We start from the raw sequence: 18,818 nt of genomic DNA, 5'->3' as shown, positions 1-18,818 counted from the left end.
ATTGACACCGTAAAAAAAAATATTTGTGTTTTGTATATAAGATTTGTAACCTGCTTCTTTTGATATTGAAAATTGTAGCATAAAGATTTGTTTTGAAGTGACTTTCAATTGCCAAAGCTCCAAAAGCAGTGGTTCCCATAATTGTGAGTATGGTTTTATTTTTAGAGTTCATTCTTGACTTTTTGGAAACTCACATTCTCGTATTCATTCCTGAAAAAAGGACATAATGAGTTTCAATTTTCAAAGTTATTTGAAATGTGAAAATTATTAATTTACATTTATCAGTTTGTGGAAGAAGACCTCACCCCAAGTTCCTTGAATAGTGAGTGTTTCTAATAAACATCTTGGATGAGTTTTCTCGAGTTCCTTACACTTGTATACATAAGTTAATCCCAGGCAAGTGTTCAGATCTATTATGACATAGGAGTGAGACACTCAACATAGGATTTCAAACCCTGTGCATACCGAGAAAACCATTGTTTGTAATATCAGCAACAAATAAACATTGAAAGGAAAGTAAAAATATAATTTAAACAATAATTTGGTGGTACATTTGATTGGTGTTTTATGTCTTTTTTATTCTGGTTTGTTGGTGTGAGACTTTCCTGATGATTGTAATTCTAATTTTATGTTTGGTCAATGTTTGACATAAATGCAGAGCCAATTAAGTGGTTGGAAAATGCATATACCTTATTTCTTAGTAGATCGTCTGAAATATGTAATGCTACTTCAAGCCAGAAGATATGAAATCATATTGGAAAAGTGAACAATACCGGAACACTTGTATAATACCGGCACACTTTTCAAAAGTGTGTTCCGGTATGTATTAGTAAGGACTTTGCACATTTTTCAAACCGGAACATTTTTTTTAAAGTGTTCCGGTAAAAACAATTGGACATTTTTCAAACCGGAACACTTTTTAAAGTGTGCCGGTAAAATTATTATACCGGAAAGAAAATTACGTACCGGAACAGTCTACCGAAAAAGTTATAAAACAACAAAGTAAAAAATAATAAAATATAATTGGGTAAGATAAGGGTAGAATGGACATATTTTAAAAATTGTTGGGGTATAGAGATGATTGTTGGGGTAGAAAAAAAAAATTTCAGAAAACACTTGGACTTCGGCCCTTTGTACCAAAAAAAAAAAAACCCAAAAAGAACAAAAGACTGGAAATTAGATTTTTTTTTTTTTTCTTTTTCAAATCCATCAAATTCATCATCCGCCGTCAACAAAAACATAAAAAGTTGTTAAAAAAAAAAAACACAAAATGAACAAAACCCATATTGTTGTTATTGTTTTGATGATTGGATCTGGATCTGGATTTGTTTTGATGTTAGTGTTTGTTAAATGATTTCATCAAATTGTGGACATGTTTATTTGTAAAAGTCTAATGATTTCATCAAGTTGGTTTTGATTTTGTTGATGATTTGATGAGTTTTTTGTGGTTGCCATTGTTGATGATGTTTTGGGGTTTGGAAAGTGAAAGGAAGAGAGTGAAGGGTTGTTGAAGATGAGGAGGTTATGTGCGTTGATCACACAATCTTAAAATAGAAAGAAAAAAATATTTATAAATTAATAATTTAAATATTTTTTAATTAAGGGTTTACATGTGGGGTCTACATGTACAAAATTGGATGACTGTGTGTTCATGTGTGCATTCCGTTAGCCACATGGACATTACAAACGGAGTTAGTCAACAAATTGACGAAAAGGATCGACTAATGCAAACGGTGGAAACGTAAGGGATCAAATTGATACGTTTTAAACGTAAGTGACCAAATTAAAATCTAAAATAAACGTAAAAGACCAAATGTGTAGTTAAGCCTTAACTAAGTGTCATAGCGATAGTAAAATAAACCATCACAAGTGAGATTATGCAAGCAATAAATGAGAGAGCCTTCAGAGAAGAAGATAATTGCTCATTAATTCATTAGTTTTCAAAGTGCGACACAATGTCTTTAAATACAATTCTAAAAGGATAAAAATGTAAAATGATATATGTTAGAATAGAAAATATTATTAATATTATTTGTTGAGAAAATATCTCGATTTGGTTTGTTTATTCTTAGTCCTATAATAAAGGGATTTAGTTTATATTTAAGTTTATTCACTTGGTTATAAATATCAATGTAGTCATACTATTTTATTTATGTAAATATTGTAATTAGGGTTATTGAAATCATCATCAATAATATTTTATATTCCTTATTATTTTCTCATATTCTTTAACCTAAAAACCCTTAAATTCAACAATATAAAACAAACTATTAGTTGATACTTAATTCCTGTCACAATATCCTCTCTTTCAAACATTCATGTCCTCAAGGATGAACAATCACAAGTGCCATGTTAGGCAAAATTTTTCATTTGATTAGAGTTTTAGCATGTCGAACACTTCCCTTATTGATCATATTCTTGTTTAGAATTTTAGAACTTTCGATGCAGATTCAACGATTTTTAATATTAAATTACATGTTTGGTGGTGGTTCAAGGTGAAGTTCAAAGATTTCATTTGTTCGTTTAGCTTTTGGATTTTTAACCCCTTACTTTGTTTGGGTTTGTCCAATATGTAACTTTTCATTTCATTTGTTTAGCCTTTTACTTTTTATTTGTATCTTGACAATTTTTTAGCATCTAGATTGTGCACACCTTGTGCTTATTTAGATCGCTGCTTTTTAATATATGGTTTTTTGGTCGATTAAAAAAAAAAAGAATTTTAGCAAGGTAAATATAAGAACACACATTCCAAAAAGTGAAGTTAAATCTCATCTGTCTGAGCAATAAATGTTTCAAAAGCCTTGATGATAAAATGTAAACTATTGGCCTATTAGGGGTGATGCCACAGCCAATTACTCCAACTTATCAAGATCATAACTTCTTCCTCAAGTATCATAAATTTGCAAACAATGACTCTTTGGAAAGCTCTCATGGCATATTGCAATGTGGTAAAAAGATTTGAAGTCAAAAGGATCTCTCAAAGGCTTAAAATTGATGACCCAAGTTGATTCTCCAAGTTGTTGAAAATCTCGACACTTCGAAATTGTTTCTAAGTTTTTTGACCTTACCAAGTGCATGACTTTGCAAGCTTATAACTTCCAATACAAGCATCCATTTTGAGCAAACAAGATCTTTCTTTTAAGATTTCATATGATACTACATCCTGCGTAAGAGTTTGGATTCAGAAGAGTTCCTCAATGGCTTATAAGTTATAACAACAAGGAAACATGAGATGTCAAATTGTAAAAACTGTCAAAAACACTTGGAATTTTTTCTAAGTGTCAGACAGCTTTAACTTTGAATTTTAGTGGCCAGTTTTCTCTATGATCACAATGGATTCAGGACACGTTATCAATATAAAAGTTGTAGAGGCAAATTCCGTCTTTCCAATGGCACCAAAAGAAGGAATTAAATTGGCTTGAGCAGAAAGTTTCGAAGAGGGAAAGTGACCATGTTAGAGCTGATTTATGGGTCAAAAAAAACCATGTCAAGTTCTTGCTCAAACCAAATTCAAAACTTGTGATCAGTAATTGCAGGCCTATGTTGCTTCTAAACCTCAACAAAACTGATGTTTTACACAGACTTTTAGTGCATTATCCAAGTGTTTGAAGCATTGTCAAAACTACATGTCCTTTTTGGAGCACTTTTTGCATAAAAAGTTCAATTGACATTTTGTAAAGCTTGTTTTTGTCCAACAACTCATGCATTGAGCTTTGTGACTGTTTCTTCTGATCACACTCCACCCTAAAGCTCAGAAGCAACCTCCTAAACTCTGAGAAAGCCTCCCTATTTGCCTCCTTGTTCACTCCATCTCCCCTTGGAACCATGATGCTTTTGAACCACTTTTGCAACTTTAGAGACAAACCAGCATTGAGATGCAACTAGATTCAATTCCATTAACCTCTGAGTACACATTTCAACCTCTATAAAAGCCCCTCAAGCCTCAGATCAACAAATATCCACAAAATCTACAAAAACTCCATTACTACACTTTCAAAAAATCTTAATTTCGAAACTTGCATTTCCTCCAATTTTCTTCTACTTTTTCCATTGAATCATCATCCATGCACCATAAAAAAACTTCTGTATGCAATAGTTTGTAACTGTAACACCTCCATTACCATCATCCAACTCCCATTTTTGTCACTTTCAACTTGAATTGGGTAGAACATTTCAGAAGGTTTCCAAGCAAGATAAACATTCATTAAGCTTCAACAAAGTCCCAGGAAGGTTTTAGGATCATCACTTCACTTCTGGAACGCGTGTAGAGGGCATTTGAATTTTCTCCAACAAGTATGGTTTCTTGATCTAATAATACTCATGAAATACCACTCTTCCATAGCCGAATTACTTTTCCTTCTACAACTACTTATTTTGATGTTACATTGAATGACTGAAACAACGGTGAAGAAAAACAAATTGGTTGAGTACTATTATATTATACCATTCAATCGGTTTCTTAATCTTAGTTTGTTCGGGTGGTTGTATTTGACATACTATAATATGGATTATTTGAAAATTTTGAAATGACGTCTTCTTTTTGGAATGAGCTTATAAAAATACTATTATAGTTTATGATAAAATAGTTTCTTGAGGTCTCATGTTCAATTATCTCTAATGTCAATTTAAGTGTGCTAGTTTAACTTCTTAAAAACAAAAATAGAGGTGTGCAGTAGTTGTATATTGTACTAGTTTACTACAATGCCTTCACAAAGGGAACGGATGTAGGTAGCTAGTGATGTGGGGACATTGTCATATGTCAAGGAAGGAGCTATGTTATATAAACAATTTTTTATGGACAAAAATACTATAACCGTATGATTTTTCGAAACGTATAACAAATATTAAAAATTTAAAAAATAGTACAAATACACGTAACTTGTATTTTTATTTGGTAAGAGTTGTTTAACTATATTTTTCTATTTAAAAGGGGTCAAAAAGTTAAAATGGATAATTTTTGGTCATTGATTTTTAAAGATTCATTTTATTTTGATCTAATCTATCTTGAACATGTCAATCGTACATATGTTTGGTAAGTAATGTGTTTTTAGCATACTGGATGTTATATTTCTCTATGTGCATAATTTTGTGTATCTTTTAATCATATGATATGTTTTTGTTGCATTCTTTTTTGTAATGTAAAATGTACTAGTAATTTCAAAATTTGAAAATCTTAAGACCATGCAAGGTTTTTTCTTTTCTTTTCTTGATGAGGAAAAAATTGGAAAACTGAGAATCACTATAGAATAATAATCAAAGTAAAACACTATTACTTGTATATCTCAGATATTGAATGCACAGATAGATAGATATAGGCCTCAGAAACTTGAATCATGTATGAAATGCTCAGAAAATTTGGTTCCACAACCTATTTTAGCCAGAATTTCAAAAGTGTCAGTCATCAACAGAAAGGTCAAGTCACCTTGAGTAAATCCATTTTGTAAGATATGAAGACCTATTTCTATTTCCTATATTACTCACTCACCATTTGTAGCAACCAGTTTCACAATTGCTTCCCAATCAAGGAATTCTTCTAACATCTTACAAGTTCCATAATGGAACAAACTCCTCTTCTTTGAATCTCGGTAAACGGGTTCATCGTCTAACCTGTCCGACCTTCCTTTCTGCCACCTATTCTAGGAAAAGGTTTTTGCTTCTTCTCATTTAACTTCTTAACAACTCCCCCTTCGTCCCTCGTCACAATCCTCAAAGGGTGTGCTTCTGTGTTGAATACCCATTCGTCTAATGGAATGACTGAAGAAGGCGAAAAGAGAAGATAAAGATATTTCAGAGTCTCCGCGAGAAAGAAGCTTTGCATCATGTTGTCTTTAACACCACTGTTAACCTGGGAAGTGAGAACAGCATGTGATATAGCAGCTAAATATGGGACAGAGAGAGTACAAAACAACAATAACACAAGCACAAACACATTATTATTATTATATGTGAAATTGAGGTGTGCTTACATCCTTTAGTCCAACATAGCCTGACTCTATGCGGGAGTTCTTCTCGAAAGCTTGAAATATATTCCAACCCCAGTCTTGGTATGTCTTGTTGCCAGTTAGGCGCCAAAGGTAAAAGAGTGACTCAACCGTCTCTGGCCTCAGGATGTTCCATGATGTACCGACACTCATGTCCTTCAAATTCAGAAGTGAATTTCAGATCACTATTTTTCAAATCGCATATCTTAAATAAACTAGTAACTAACCTGCCCAGAATGAAAGAAATAGTTCTCTCCAGCCAATTTTGTTGGAGTTGATTGGTAGAAATTGTAACATGTCCAAGCAAGCTGCAAATAAAGTCTCGTGAGTGCGACAGCTTCATAAAGATGATTAAACGTAAGTTGATGTGAAAAACATAGAGTCTGTTTGGAATTTGGATTGACTTAATTGAGTTTATCAACTATCATAAGCGCTTGTGAGAAGGTTTGGAAGAGCTTATGGAGATAGCTTATGATATATCCATAAGCTGTTTTCAGTTTATTTTCATAAGTTCTCCAAGATAACTAATAAAATCCACTTATAGCTTATACGAAAAAGTCTGACTTTATTTTATCATGTAATAGAAATAGCTTATACACTTAATTAAATTGTTTATCCAAGCAGAGCTTTAGTATACAGGACAAGCACATTAGGGTTTTACAAATGGCTATTAAAGCATACCTCTTCTGCAAGTGACATAAACTTTTGTGAATCATCAGGACCATAACCAGCCGATCCCAGAGCAAGCATCCCTGGAGCAAAGCATGCTAGTTCATCCATCTGCGGGTACTCAGTTGAATTCAGAATTACACTTTCATCCAATACATCAATGGTAAATATTAAATGTGAAAATACCAGCGTTGCAAATACAATATCATACTTTATCAGTGAGAGATCCTCCACTCTTCTCACATATATAAGTAAAAGAAGATGGCGTTGACTTCCGAATCAAACTCAAGAGACCTTTCATTGATTTCTCCCACATATCTCTGTTTTTGAGATTAAAAAAAAAGGAAAAACAAAGTTAAAGAACAGTTTCATATTTCTAATTCATTATCATCTTATTCTACATTTATTGGAAAACGAAAGCTGAAAATGTCTTTAAGCATGATAGTTGAAATACTAACAAATAATTCTTTCGTTGATCCAAGGAAGTAAAATTCATTATAACTATCATTCGAATGACAAATGGATTACAGAATGAACTCATGAATTAACAATTCAGCCTAAAGGGTACAGAATGTGATAAAGTGCATTATTCTCACCTATAAAGCTTTACAGCTGAAGTCTTATTCCCTTGTACCCAAACTTTAAGCAAATATTCATAAAAACTGCAATTGGTGCCATTCATACGTTAGACCAAATTAACGGAGAGAATAAGATGATTAGAAGTAAACAATGCGCAGATACTGAAAGTACCAATAAATGCAGAAGTTTGTTATGCTTCTATCATTAAAAAGATGGTCATTAAATTGGTGTTAATACCTGTCACCCATGGCGCCAAATGTGATGGGAGAATAACCTGTTGTTCCGCTATGAGGATTAATATAGATAGGGAGTAATCCATCATCAGGAAATGTTTTATTAAGAAATGTTATTACATTCTCCACCTGAAAAAGCAGGGAGCAAACCAATTGATGCATTCCCAGAAAAATGTAACCAGTTCGCCGAAAAAAAAAAAAACTGAAGATATGGAATTGAAGTTAAAAACCTTCTGCTGATACTTCGGGTCTCCGGTTCTTTGAGATAGAGCAATGAATTCTAGTTGTTCGGTGCCAGAATCTGCCAAAATACTCTCACCCTTGAAAAATGAAGACAAAAAGGAATTGCATTTATCAATACTTAAGAGAGAAAGGTCCTACACTGTTGTTAAGATCAAGGACTAAACCCATAAAAGCCACATTTCTATAGATAAAAAAGTTGTAAACCATGACTTGTAGTTAACATCAAGGCCTATAGACCATGAAAGTAATATCATAAATCTTTTAAGTGTTCGGTAAGATTGAAAATGCATGGGTAGGTTTACTTACCCCAGTCCAACCAGGATTGTGTGCGCGTCCCTGTGACAAGTTGATGACGTTATAAGGAATTCCTGTAGGTGTGTTCCATGCAGGTAGTAATCTATCTGCAATATCTCTAGCTTTGTCAAGGAAAATTTTGTCCCCTGAAAGATCATATGTGCTAAGAAGGCCACCTACTACTCTGGATTGCGGTGAAAATAGACCAACAAAAAAAATGAGAAAAAATATTAGTCGTCAAACACGTAAGTTTATTATAATTTTTTAAATGGAAGGGACTTTAACTGCTATGTAAACCTTATATAGTAACCTTATGGTTGTCTCGAAAACACTTGCATCATAATCCTTGTTAAAATCCAGAGAGTTTGCGACCCAGCTGTAAGGATAATGTATTAATATCACAAGAAATGTAATAAAGCATAACTAGGATGATCACAATTTAACATTAGATAGACGAATATATCAAGCAACTGAAACAAATTTATATAACTTTTATATATGAATTATGAACATTTGATGCAATGAAGAGTTAAATAGGACAATAAATACATGTATCAGAATCAAACCATACAAGTTAAAAACCATAAGCATGAAATGCTCATATAGAACAACAATGAAATTAAAAGAAAGAGAAAAATAGAAAACATAATAAAATGGAATTTCTATTCTATATGTAAGAATCTTTGCCAAATAAAACATTTGAAACAACTTGATCAATTTTGATTCCAAACAAATATAGAAGTGTGATGGAAGCAAAAACAATAACAATCATGTCTTCATATGCAGGGTAAAAGATTACACTCACTCTCGGGCTTTCTGAAACTGTTCATCGAGACCCATAATGTATAGAGTATCAAGCGAATCAATTAAAGTTGCTCCAAGACCTCCAAAGCTATTGACACCACTCTTTGATTGTGGCTGGTAGCAACAGCAATAAAAACATTAATTGTGAAAAAATGTAAAATTGAAGAGCAAATATTCTGATTATTCTGCGCAAAAACAAGCCATGAAACCAATATATATCATGTACCATTAAAGAACATGCAATCAGTACTAGAACATATAACACATAACACATGTTTCACCAAATAATAATGTCTCATTTGGATCGTGCAATGAAAAAAAAACACAGGGATATTTGATGGCATCAGAACTTGTTCGAAAAGTGGCGTCCATTCACAGAATGGTTGTGTTTTGGTATTAGAGCAAAAATATGAGTGAATTAAATCCCAATTTGGCAAGACCTTATTATAATTTATATCTATGAAAAGAAGCTGAACATATAGCCTTAGAGTAGAAACATTGGACATATCATAAGAAACCAACAATGAAAAATACCGATAAAACCATTATTAAATTAAAAATAAAAAGTGAAAGGCTGAATGTTCGTAATAGAGATTCACCATACCTGAAGTTCATCTTGGCCCCATGCATATTTCTCATAAGAACTCCAAGCATGAAGCATTGCTTCTTTTACTTTGTCCCTTCTCTGGTTATCAACGGGATCATCCGAGACCTCTTTAGCAGACTTGTTAGTTTTTCCCTTCGTGTCAATCTTCGCGACAGTGCCACCGTGCACTTTATTTAACTCTTCCACCTGAAACAACTTCCAGTTGCTTAGCCCCCAAAGAGAAAAATAATAAAAAAATAGTTTCAATCCCATAACTATCATCATTCAAATAAGAACTATGTTCTACAACACAGCCACAAGAAAAGGGTTCATTAGAGCTAATGGAGAAGGATGAGATTTAGCTTTGTGCGAGATTGATTGGGGAACGGCAATTCATAGCGAAGGATTTCAATCAATACGAAGTAGGAGTCCTGTCGAGTGTGCCAAATGGATGCAGGCCATCTCATTCCTTCTTTTCATTGTTATTTATTGGCAAAATGAAATGGAATGTTTTTAAGGAACTAAAAACACAACACGTGTCGCAGAAGAAACATCACATGCAAAAATTTAAGCATATATGATATTTTCTTACCAAATTTTGCAAGTCAGAGATTTCTTTCTGTAGCTCAGAAATTTCAACCTGTATTTATTGAACAGAAAAGTTATGTACTGCCAATGAAATTAACAAGTTATTCAAGTGCCAAAAAAAATCCAAAAAATAACTTCATCCTCACTCTAAAAGAAAGTTACACACTTAGACTTAAAATGAAACTAAGTCATTCACTAAAATCATGTCCTCAATACATCCTATATATTTTGTCAAATAATTAGAATCTGTCGCTGCAGTATTCCAATAACTAATAATACCAATTTGGTTGTTTGACAAGAGTCCAATACTAAAATTCCACAACTACTCATTATCTTGTAGATTCGATTAATAATGGAACAAACCATATTTTCAACCTATAATCTGATCTCTGCCGCAACTTATTCAATTTTGCATATACAGAAAATCCTCCAAAAGTATCATGATATATTAACACACTAAGAGCCATTATAAATGAGAATTATTTAAATAATCGGCAATAACCAAAAAAATTTAAACAACGGCTTCTCAAATAAGTTAAAATTAGCTTATGCATCTCAAATTTTTTTTCTTTCCAAAGTTCTCTCATTTATTCGTGAAGCACCCGTCAACTAAGCATCTGTTTGTAACTGCAGTGGATTTGCCGTTTCTCGTATCCCAAGGCTATTTACCGCACAAGATACAATCAGTAGCTTCATAATGGACCCACATTAAGAGATTCCAATGCGAGATCAAACACATGCCATGCCAAGAGCTAATCCTAATGAGCCTTAGCAGGTGAGTATAGCATGTCAAACAAACAGCATGGCACTAAGGCAAGACACCAATGCTTTGTTTCAAACCTATATAGTCCTTGACACTTCAGATTAAAGACATGTCTGTTGGCGGTGTCTATGCCACCGGCAAGACACCAATCGAGTAATTATATATTTATATTCAATCACTTATATTTTTCTCAAATAAATTATTAGTACCAAATGTCTACGTGTTAGTGTCAATGTCGTGTACCGTGTATGTGTTTCATATTTATTCTTCTAAATGATATTTCTTCAAAAGCAATAGTAAAATACATGTATATATGAATGTAATCATGATCTAAAAACACAGCATTGAAATTACCATACAACAAAAAAAAGTAAAACAATCAAACAGATCCATAATAATAATCGAAACAAGTAGTAGGTACCTGGTGTTCTCTGACTAAAGTTTGACGATCCCAAACAAGAAAAGAAACTGAAACAAAAACAATGAAAAGCAAAGCAAGACGCTTTGGACGCTTCAAGTAATAAGCTGGATTACAGTATCTCCATTTACTACTGCTACTATTCAACGATCTATTCCCTCTAGCCATTTCCCAAAACCAAAGATCTAATATTAAATCTTTGGAATTGGAATTAACAAAATTAACAAACAAACAACGTTTGTGTTTGTTTGTTGATGTTTTTTGATATTTTACAAAACACGACAACCTTAAAAGAAAAAGGATCTTGGTAATTTGCCTTGAAATTTACGAAATTGTTTGTCTGATGTGGTTGTCAAAGGTTCTTGAGGAGGGTTTTTTTTTTATATTGAAAATGAAGAATTTATTGTGGTAATACTAATAGTGAATTGAATATATAAAAAATTGAATGGTGACAACAAAGCCAAAATGGGTTCAATTTTGAAGATGATAACTCAAAATATGCGAAGCATCAATCTATGAAAGAGAAGAAAAAGACTAGACTTTGGTTTTGTACTGAACGAGTCGTGTTGGATCAATATTCAACTATATTTACTTTTTTTCACTTTTTTAAGAATAATTAATTTTGACCAAAGTCAACAATAATATCGGTATGTAACCTCTCATTGAGATTCAACTATTAATTTCAATATGTTTAAGTTGTATATCTTGAATCTGTTTTAAACAGTTATGTGAATTTTAAGTGGTGTTTATCACTTCGTTACAATATTAATATAGAGTTTTGGAGACGTGTAAGTTATGCTTAATGTGTTAATAATTAAAATATATGAATAAGTTGATGAAGATAATAATGTCAAATCTTCACATAAATATTCGATATAATATTTATCTAGACTAATCAATTTGCAAACTAAATATTGTTTTCTAAGAATGTGATAAAATGAGATATTCCAATTCAAATATGGAAGTTATCAATAAAGATAGAGTCTCATTTTACATGTCAATACCGATATTAATAGTAAGAGGAAGTATTCTTGATGAGAGGAGGATATATAAATTATAATGAGACGCCTTTTGAAACATCTATACTAATATAAGAAAGAAAGATGTTTAAAACACTAAATTGCCCTAACATCTTTTTTAGCTGCTAAGCGTCTCAAATGAATAGTGAAATTTGGTCGACTTTTTGAATGTAAACTGGGAAGTGAGTGCCTCGAAATGAATTTTGAATAACTATTTATAGACTTTGGGCATTTTACATTTCACCTAGTGAAATGTCTTCTCGCTTAGCAATCTTCCTTTCTTCATGGTGAAGTTGTTCCAGGTGACCGAACTCTTTGTCTTCATCTACTACCAAAATATAATGTTTACTTTGCCCAATTACTAAAATATCTTATTATTTAAATATAAAGTGTTCTCATGAAATAAATCCTAACTAAACTTCCTTATTTATTTTATTCTTTTACTATTAATGTTTTTTTTGAAGGGTCTTTTACTATTAATGTTGTTGTCAATTTGAGAGATAATGTTGTATTGATATTTTTATGTGTTAATATTATTTAGTGTTGTAAGAAGATGATCAAGAAATTCTATTTAGCTATAAAAAATTTACAAAATGCATCTTTTTTAAAAATAATATACTTGGATATTTATAAATACATGCAAATATCTGAAATCCAGCTAAATACACATTTACCATAAAAATATTCGTATGAATATGAGGTTTAGGGTTTGGAGTTTGAGGTTTAGTGTTATGGGTTTAAGATTTAGTTTTTGTTGTTTAGGGTTTGGAGTTTAGAGTGTGAAGTTCTAGGTTTAGGGTTTGTAGTTTGAAATTTGAAGTTTAAGGTTTAGGGTTCGGAATATGGGGTTTTGTGTTCAGGGCTTGGAATTTGGGGTTTTGTGTTCAGGGTTTGGAGTTTGGGGTTTAAGGTTTGAAATTAAGGGTTTGAAGCTAAGTGTTTAGATATATTGTTTGGGGGTTTCAAGTGCGAGGTTAAAGATTTGGGTTTTACGGTTTGAGACTTTTACCATAAAAACATTTGTATAAATATGAGACAGACATTGATATCATCGAAATCATGCATCAATTTTAAGTTTGAGGTTTGGGTTTGGAGTTTGAGGTTTAGTGTTTTGGGTTTAAGATTTAGTTTTTGGTGTTTAGGGTTTAGACTTTAGGGTTTGGAGTTTAGAGTGTGGGGTTTTAGGATAAGGATGTGTAATTTTAAATTTGGGGTTTTAGATTTAGAGTTTTGTATTTAGGGTTCTTTGTTTAGGGTTTGCAGTTTAAGGTTTTGTGTTCAGGGTTAGTGTTTGGCGTTTAGGGTTTGAAATTATGGGTTTGTAATTCAGGTTTGAAGTTTAGGGTTTAGATATATGATTTAGGATTTCAAGTGCGGAGTTTAAGATTTGGGGTTTAGGGTTTTGGTTTTAGTGTTTAGCATTTCGAGTTTCGGGTTTTTTGTTCAGGGTTTATAGTTTTTAGTGTTTAGGTTTTGGAGTTTAGAGTGTGGGGTTCTTGGATTAGGGTTTGCACTTTCAATTTGGGGATTAAGGTTTATGGAATTGTGTTTAGGGTTTGGTGTTTAGGGTTTAGAGTTCGGGGTTTTGTGTTTAGGGTGTGTAGTTTTAAATTTGGGGTTTAAGATTTAGGGTTTGGAATTTTGGGGTTTGTGTTTAGGGTTTAGGGTTTTGGTTTAGGGTTTATTATTTCGAGTTTGGGGTTTTGTCTTCAGGGTTTGGAGTTTGGGGTTTAGGGTTTGAAATTAAGGGTTTAAGATTTAGTTTTTGGTGTTTAGGGTTTAGACTTTAGGGTTTGGAGTTTTCAATTTTGGGATTAAGGTTTAGGGTTTTGAATTTAGGGTTTAGGGTTTGGAGAACCCTATTATTAAACCCTAAACCCTTAATTTCAAACCCTAAACACCAAACTCCAAACCCTAAACACAAATCCCCGAATTCCAAACCCTAAACACAAAACCCCAAACTCAAAACCATAAACCTCAAATTTCAAACTATAAACCCTAACCCTAAACCCCACACTCTAAACTCCAAACAACAAACAACAAACTCTAAACTCTAAACACCAAAAATTAAATCTTAAACCCAAAACACTAATGTTCAAACTGCAAATCCTAAACGTAAACCCTAAACACAAAACCTCAAAATCCAAACCTCAAATTCCAAACCCTAAACCCCAAACATTTATCCTTAAATCTTAAACTCATAATTGATGCCTGAAACTCCAAATTCAAAACAGAAAAACCCAAATTTGAAACCCTCGAACTCAGAACCCTAATCCCCAAATTCCAAACTGCAAACCCTAAACCTAAAACCCCACACTTTAAACTCCAAACCCTAAACTATAAACCCTAAGCACCAAAAATTAAATTTTAAACCCAAAACACTAAACTTCAAACTCAAAACCCTAAACCTCAAACTTATAATCGATGCATGATTTCGATGATATCAATGTCTATCTCATATTTATACGAATATTTTTATAGGTAAAGGTCTTAAACCCTAAACCCCAAATCTTAAACCCCGCACTCGAAACCCCAAACCATATATCTAAACCTTAAACCCGAAATTCCACACTCCAAACCCTTAATACAAGACCCCAAATTCAAAACCGCAAATTTTGAACACAAAACCCGCCCCTAAATTTAAACCCTAAACCAAAATCTTAAACCGTAAAAGGAGACAATTACATTTACTCTTCCTAGACAACCATGCGAATCATGCAATCAATCTGAGGTGATCAAACTTCCCATGTCCTCGATTACTACGTTGTCTTGCGCTTTACATCTACTCATTATTTGTCCATTTCAAGATACAAACTGGAATGAGGTTGAATTTAACAAAACAATCAGTAAGAAAAAAATTCAAACTTATTAATAAAAGTAAAAGTAAAATAATTTTATGTATGACTTTTTATGTTTTCCTTGAAATAAGCTTCATGAAAAGTTGTAAATATATATATTTATTTTTTTTATTCAAAAGGTTCATCCACTTATCTTGGCTTGTTACTCTTATATTAACAAGACATTGACCCTATTGTCTAGTCTTCCATGCATGATTCAGGCCATTGACATTATCATTTTCTAGCATATTAATCCAGGTATATTCAGTTTAATTACTCCTTGTTGCAAGTTTATTGTGTTTAGAGGATCTCTGCTTGAATGCACATTATTAAACAATAAAAAACTGTAATTCTTGAGTTATAAATAGCGTATCATTGTCCAGTAGCACATTTGATGCACATCTATTGATCCTCACTTTGCTTTAGGGTCTGTTTGGATCGACTTATTTGAGCTTATCTACCGCTATAAGTACTTATAAGACTATTTGGGAGATCTTATGGAAAAAGCTTATGACATGTCCTTAGTCGTTTTCAACTTATTTCCATAAGCTCTTTAGTATGTGAACAATTTGACTTTATTTTATATGTTGTTATAGATAAGCGCTTATGCTATAAGTGCTTAATTAAGTTATTTATCCAAACATGGGCTTGGAAAATATATTGCTATAGTGAGTTGGGCAAGGACATTTATAAACATTGCAAATATGCTTTTGTTTTTACTAAAAAAGTGTTTTGATGAATGTCTCTTTTATCCATGTTTGGTTTTTCTTTTCTGGTTTTTGTACTTGTCATTGTTGTTCATCAATTGGATCAAACCAGTAATGCTGACTAACTTCTCTTCCTACTTCATAAGCACATTTATAGACTTTTTTTTTTTTTGAATCAGCAAATATTATTAAAGCTTACTCTAGAACAAGGAGTACTAGAAGCAGCAAAAGGAAAGAAACATTACAGAGACCCGAAACCATCAAGGCAAAGCCTGCCCCCACTACAACAAAAAGATCAAACATATAAAGGCTTATAAAAACTCCACCCTAAACAAAATAGAACAGGCAGGCAGCCTAAAACACACAAAGGCAACACCTGCAGACGCCAAAATGCCATGCTACAGCAGCACAGCAACAAAAAACAGCACCAAAAAACCACCAAAAGGAAAACTAGCGCAGTAAGCAATCTCCGGGGTCCCATGTCCATTCATAATACAACATTTATAGACTTGTTTATCTTAATTTTCAATGCATTTAAAGTGGAAAATTTTATGTATTTATAATTGATCGTTAAATTATGGACTATTCCCTACATGTGGTTTGATTATAGAAAATAATCCTAGGTGTCATTGTCAGGTTCAATCTGTACTGCTGTTACTTGGCGGCCGTGAAATACCTCCAAAAGTACCTTCCATGCCAATTTCTCCTGACGAAAATAACCGGGTAATACTACATTATCGGGTTGGAGTGTGATTTATAGTCTTTTGTAGTCGAATATCTGGCTCATGAAGCTTTTACTAGGGATTTATCGGTACTCCACAAAAATTCAGTGTCCCTCAAAGATTAGCTTCATTGATTAGAAGTAGCATTAAGGGTATGATGCTTACTATCATTATTTCTTTGGTTGAGCTTTCATAGAATATTTCTTTTGTGTTCAAATCATAAGTTCACTGTTTTAAATTATATTTGTAAATGGTTTTATTTACCGATACCAAGGAAAGGGTGGAAAACAAGACATAGTCGCCAGGGGGCAAATATATATTTGGTTTTTAAAGAAGCCTCAAATAGTGTTCAAATTATTTCAAAATCCATGATCCATTACGGTTGTTTTCGGTTCATATTTCTCAAGGACATGGATCTATAACAGTATAACTGATATATTTCATCTACAAAGTCCCTTATGCCATAATGTACAGTATAACTTAGGCAAATTTAACATGGTTATGTCATGTTCCTTTTAAATTGCTAACAAGGAGATAGCAGACTTATGTCATGAACAATTGTGATAGAAGGCAAGTTAGGAAGAATGTATTTACAGAAACAATGAAATTAAGTGTTTTGACATTTTCGTAATTTCTGAAAAATGCTAGATCTGTTTCCAAAAACTATAAAAGAAATGGCGAGGGAAATATTGAATCTACATCCTGTGATGTCTGCTTACTTTATATGCCTAAATCCACTTCCTGACCGTGATCCACGACATTATTTTGTTATATTTGCACCACTTGCTAACAAATACAAGTGACTTCTGTAGGATGCAAAGAAATAAAGGCCAGTTTACATCGACCAAGTCCAGTCATGATGAGTCTGCATCAGCTGAAATAAATTGTGGAACAAGTGAAGGGCTTGATGACAGCCAATAATGGATCCCGACAGCAGGTGCAGGATACTGTGTAAGTTGACTGTTTCATCTTACAACAAGAGTTCAACTTTCCTTATCTGGAAAGATTTCAACCTATATACTGAAATTGTTTTGTTTATCATCTGATAAATGGTGTTTCTTTCAATTTATGTCAGTTGTAGGCACTGTGGCATCAGTGAGAAGTGCACGCCAATGAGGCAATGATGCGACGTGGACCTGAGGGGCAAAGAACCCTCTGCAATGCTTGTGGACTTATGTGGGCAAACAAGGTACTAAACGGGAACTATGTTAATTTCCCTTGTCAATTGCTATCTTTTCTTTTCTCTTTTCCTTTGTTGCTCTATAAATTTACTTGTTAATGTCCGAAACAATCGAAAAGGTTCATGACTTTAATTTATCATTGGTATCTTGATACTTGTATTTATTAAAGTATGTTCATACCAACACCGATGGTTTATGGTTATTAAACTCTTTGATTTACCATGCATAATCTAAATGCATCATAATATGAAAATTGACTCATGTCTTCATTAGAATGAGGATGATGGGGTGATTTTGTGAAATTCAAGAACCAAGACTTGAATTTGTGTATAATCAATAGACTTAAATTTAGTATATAACGATGAATTACAACATAAGCACCGTATATATAGGATACTACTCGATTTTGCATTCTTTCCTTTGGAGTATCACGAGTTTCTTATATCATCTCAAGGACTGGGAGTACTATAACATTGTACCTTTCAGCGAAAGAAATTTCCTACAAGAATGAGCTCTTAGGGACTTATCAATGGCAGCAGCAACCTTCCCGGTACACAATTCCCCATTAAACAAGAATGAGGTTGAGAATTAACACATTTATTAAATTTATTTTGATGCAACTTAGAAACTTATCTTCACGTATTTAATTTTTTCTATTTTCAGAATAATAATAATAATTCAAAGGCCAGCCAGATAGTGCTCAGAGATGCTGCTGAATCATCATGACAGACCTTTATATTTGGGTTCCAATGAAGGGCAATTCCATGAAACAAGGGACATAGTAGAGAGTGATTTCCCCTAGATGAGAAATTATAGGAGGGCTAGTTATGCGCACTTTTTGCTGAAAATGTTCAAATGAGCATTATGTATTTGATTTTGTATGTTACACATCTAGTTATTTTTGGAGATTTTGATTGAGTGGCCAAAATTCTCCTCTGCACTCTGGTATACAGTGTTATATAATTGTGTGGCGGCTGCAGATAATCCAGATACATGTTATAATGAGTGCAGTTTAGTTGTATTTTGAGAAATTTGGTCTTTTCTATTTTATTAATGAAACAACTTAAAATTTAGAAGAGGATGATTGGAAAGGTTTCAGCAATTTTATAGAGATTTATTTAAAGGAAATGGAGTGATTTTCACATAACCTTCCCGGTTATTCAACACAGAAATTTTGGAGCGATTATAATCCAA

The 18,818-nt window shown here is 32.8% G+C and overlaps 1 protein-coding gene across 1 annotated transcript; it reads right to left on the bottom strand.

The window, feature by feature from the left end:
- Nucleotides 1–5,306: 5,306 nt before the first annotated feature.
- On the bottom strand, nucleotides 5,307–11,899 carry LOC123920457 (mannosyl-oligosaccharide 1,2-alpha-mannosidase MNS1). Its single transcript, XM_045972709.1, has 14 exons — nucleotides 11,162–11,899; nucleotides 9,982–10,029; nucleotides 9,408–9,596; nucleotides 8,805–8,917; nucleotides 8,310–8,375; nucleotides 8,012–8,183; nucleotides 7,693–7,782; nucleotides 7,467–7,591; nucleotides 7,247–7,312; nucleotides 6,862–6,970; nucleotides 6,663–6,761; nucleotides 6,209–6,289; nucleotides 5,967–6,137; nucleotides 5,307–5,845 (listed from the first exon to the last, which is right to left on the bottom strand). The coding sequence occupies exons 1-14, from the start codon at nucleotides 11,324–11,326 to the stop codon at nucleotides 5,603–5,605; spliced, it is 1,737 nt and encodes a 578-aa protein (XP_045828665.1). The 5' UTR covers nucleotides 11,327–11,899; the 3' UTR covers nucleotides 5,307–5,602.
- Nucleotides 11,900–18,818: the final 6,919 nt, after the last annotated feature.

This window comes from Trifolium pratense, linkage group LG4, assembly GCF_020283565.1.
Source record: "Trifolium pratense cultivar HEN17-A07 linkage group LG4, ARS_RC_1.1, whole genome shotgun sequence".
In the NCBI taxonomy this organism is placed as follows: Eukaryota; Viridiplantae; Streptophyta; class Magnoliopsida; order Fabales; family Fabaceae; genus Trifolium; species Trifolium pratense.
Note: the sequence above shows the minus strand (reverse complement) of the source record. Positions and strands in the feature narration are given on the sequence as shown.

Bases quoted from the DNA above. Each gene is read 5' to 3' on its own strand.
- LOC123920457 (XM_045972709.1), bottom strand. From the start codon at position 11,326: ATGGCTAGAGGGAATAGATCGTTGAATAGTAGCAGTAGTAAATGGAGA. The intron at 6,290-6,662 runs GTATGCTTTAAT...CTTTATTTGCAG, and splicing joins TTATGTCACTTGCAGAAGAG to CTTGCTTGGACATGTTACAA. The intron at 6,138-6,208 runs GTTAGTTACTAG...CTGAATTTGAAG, and splicing joins ATTTCTTTCATTCTGGGCAG to GACATGAGTGTCGGTACATC.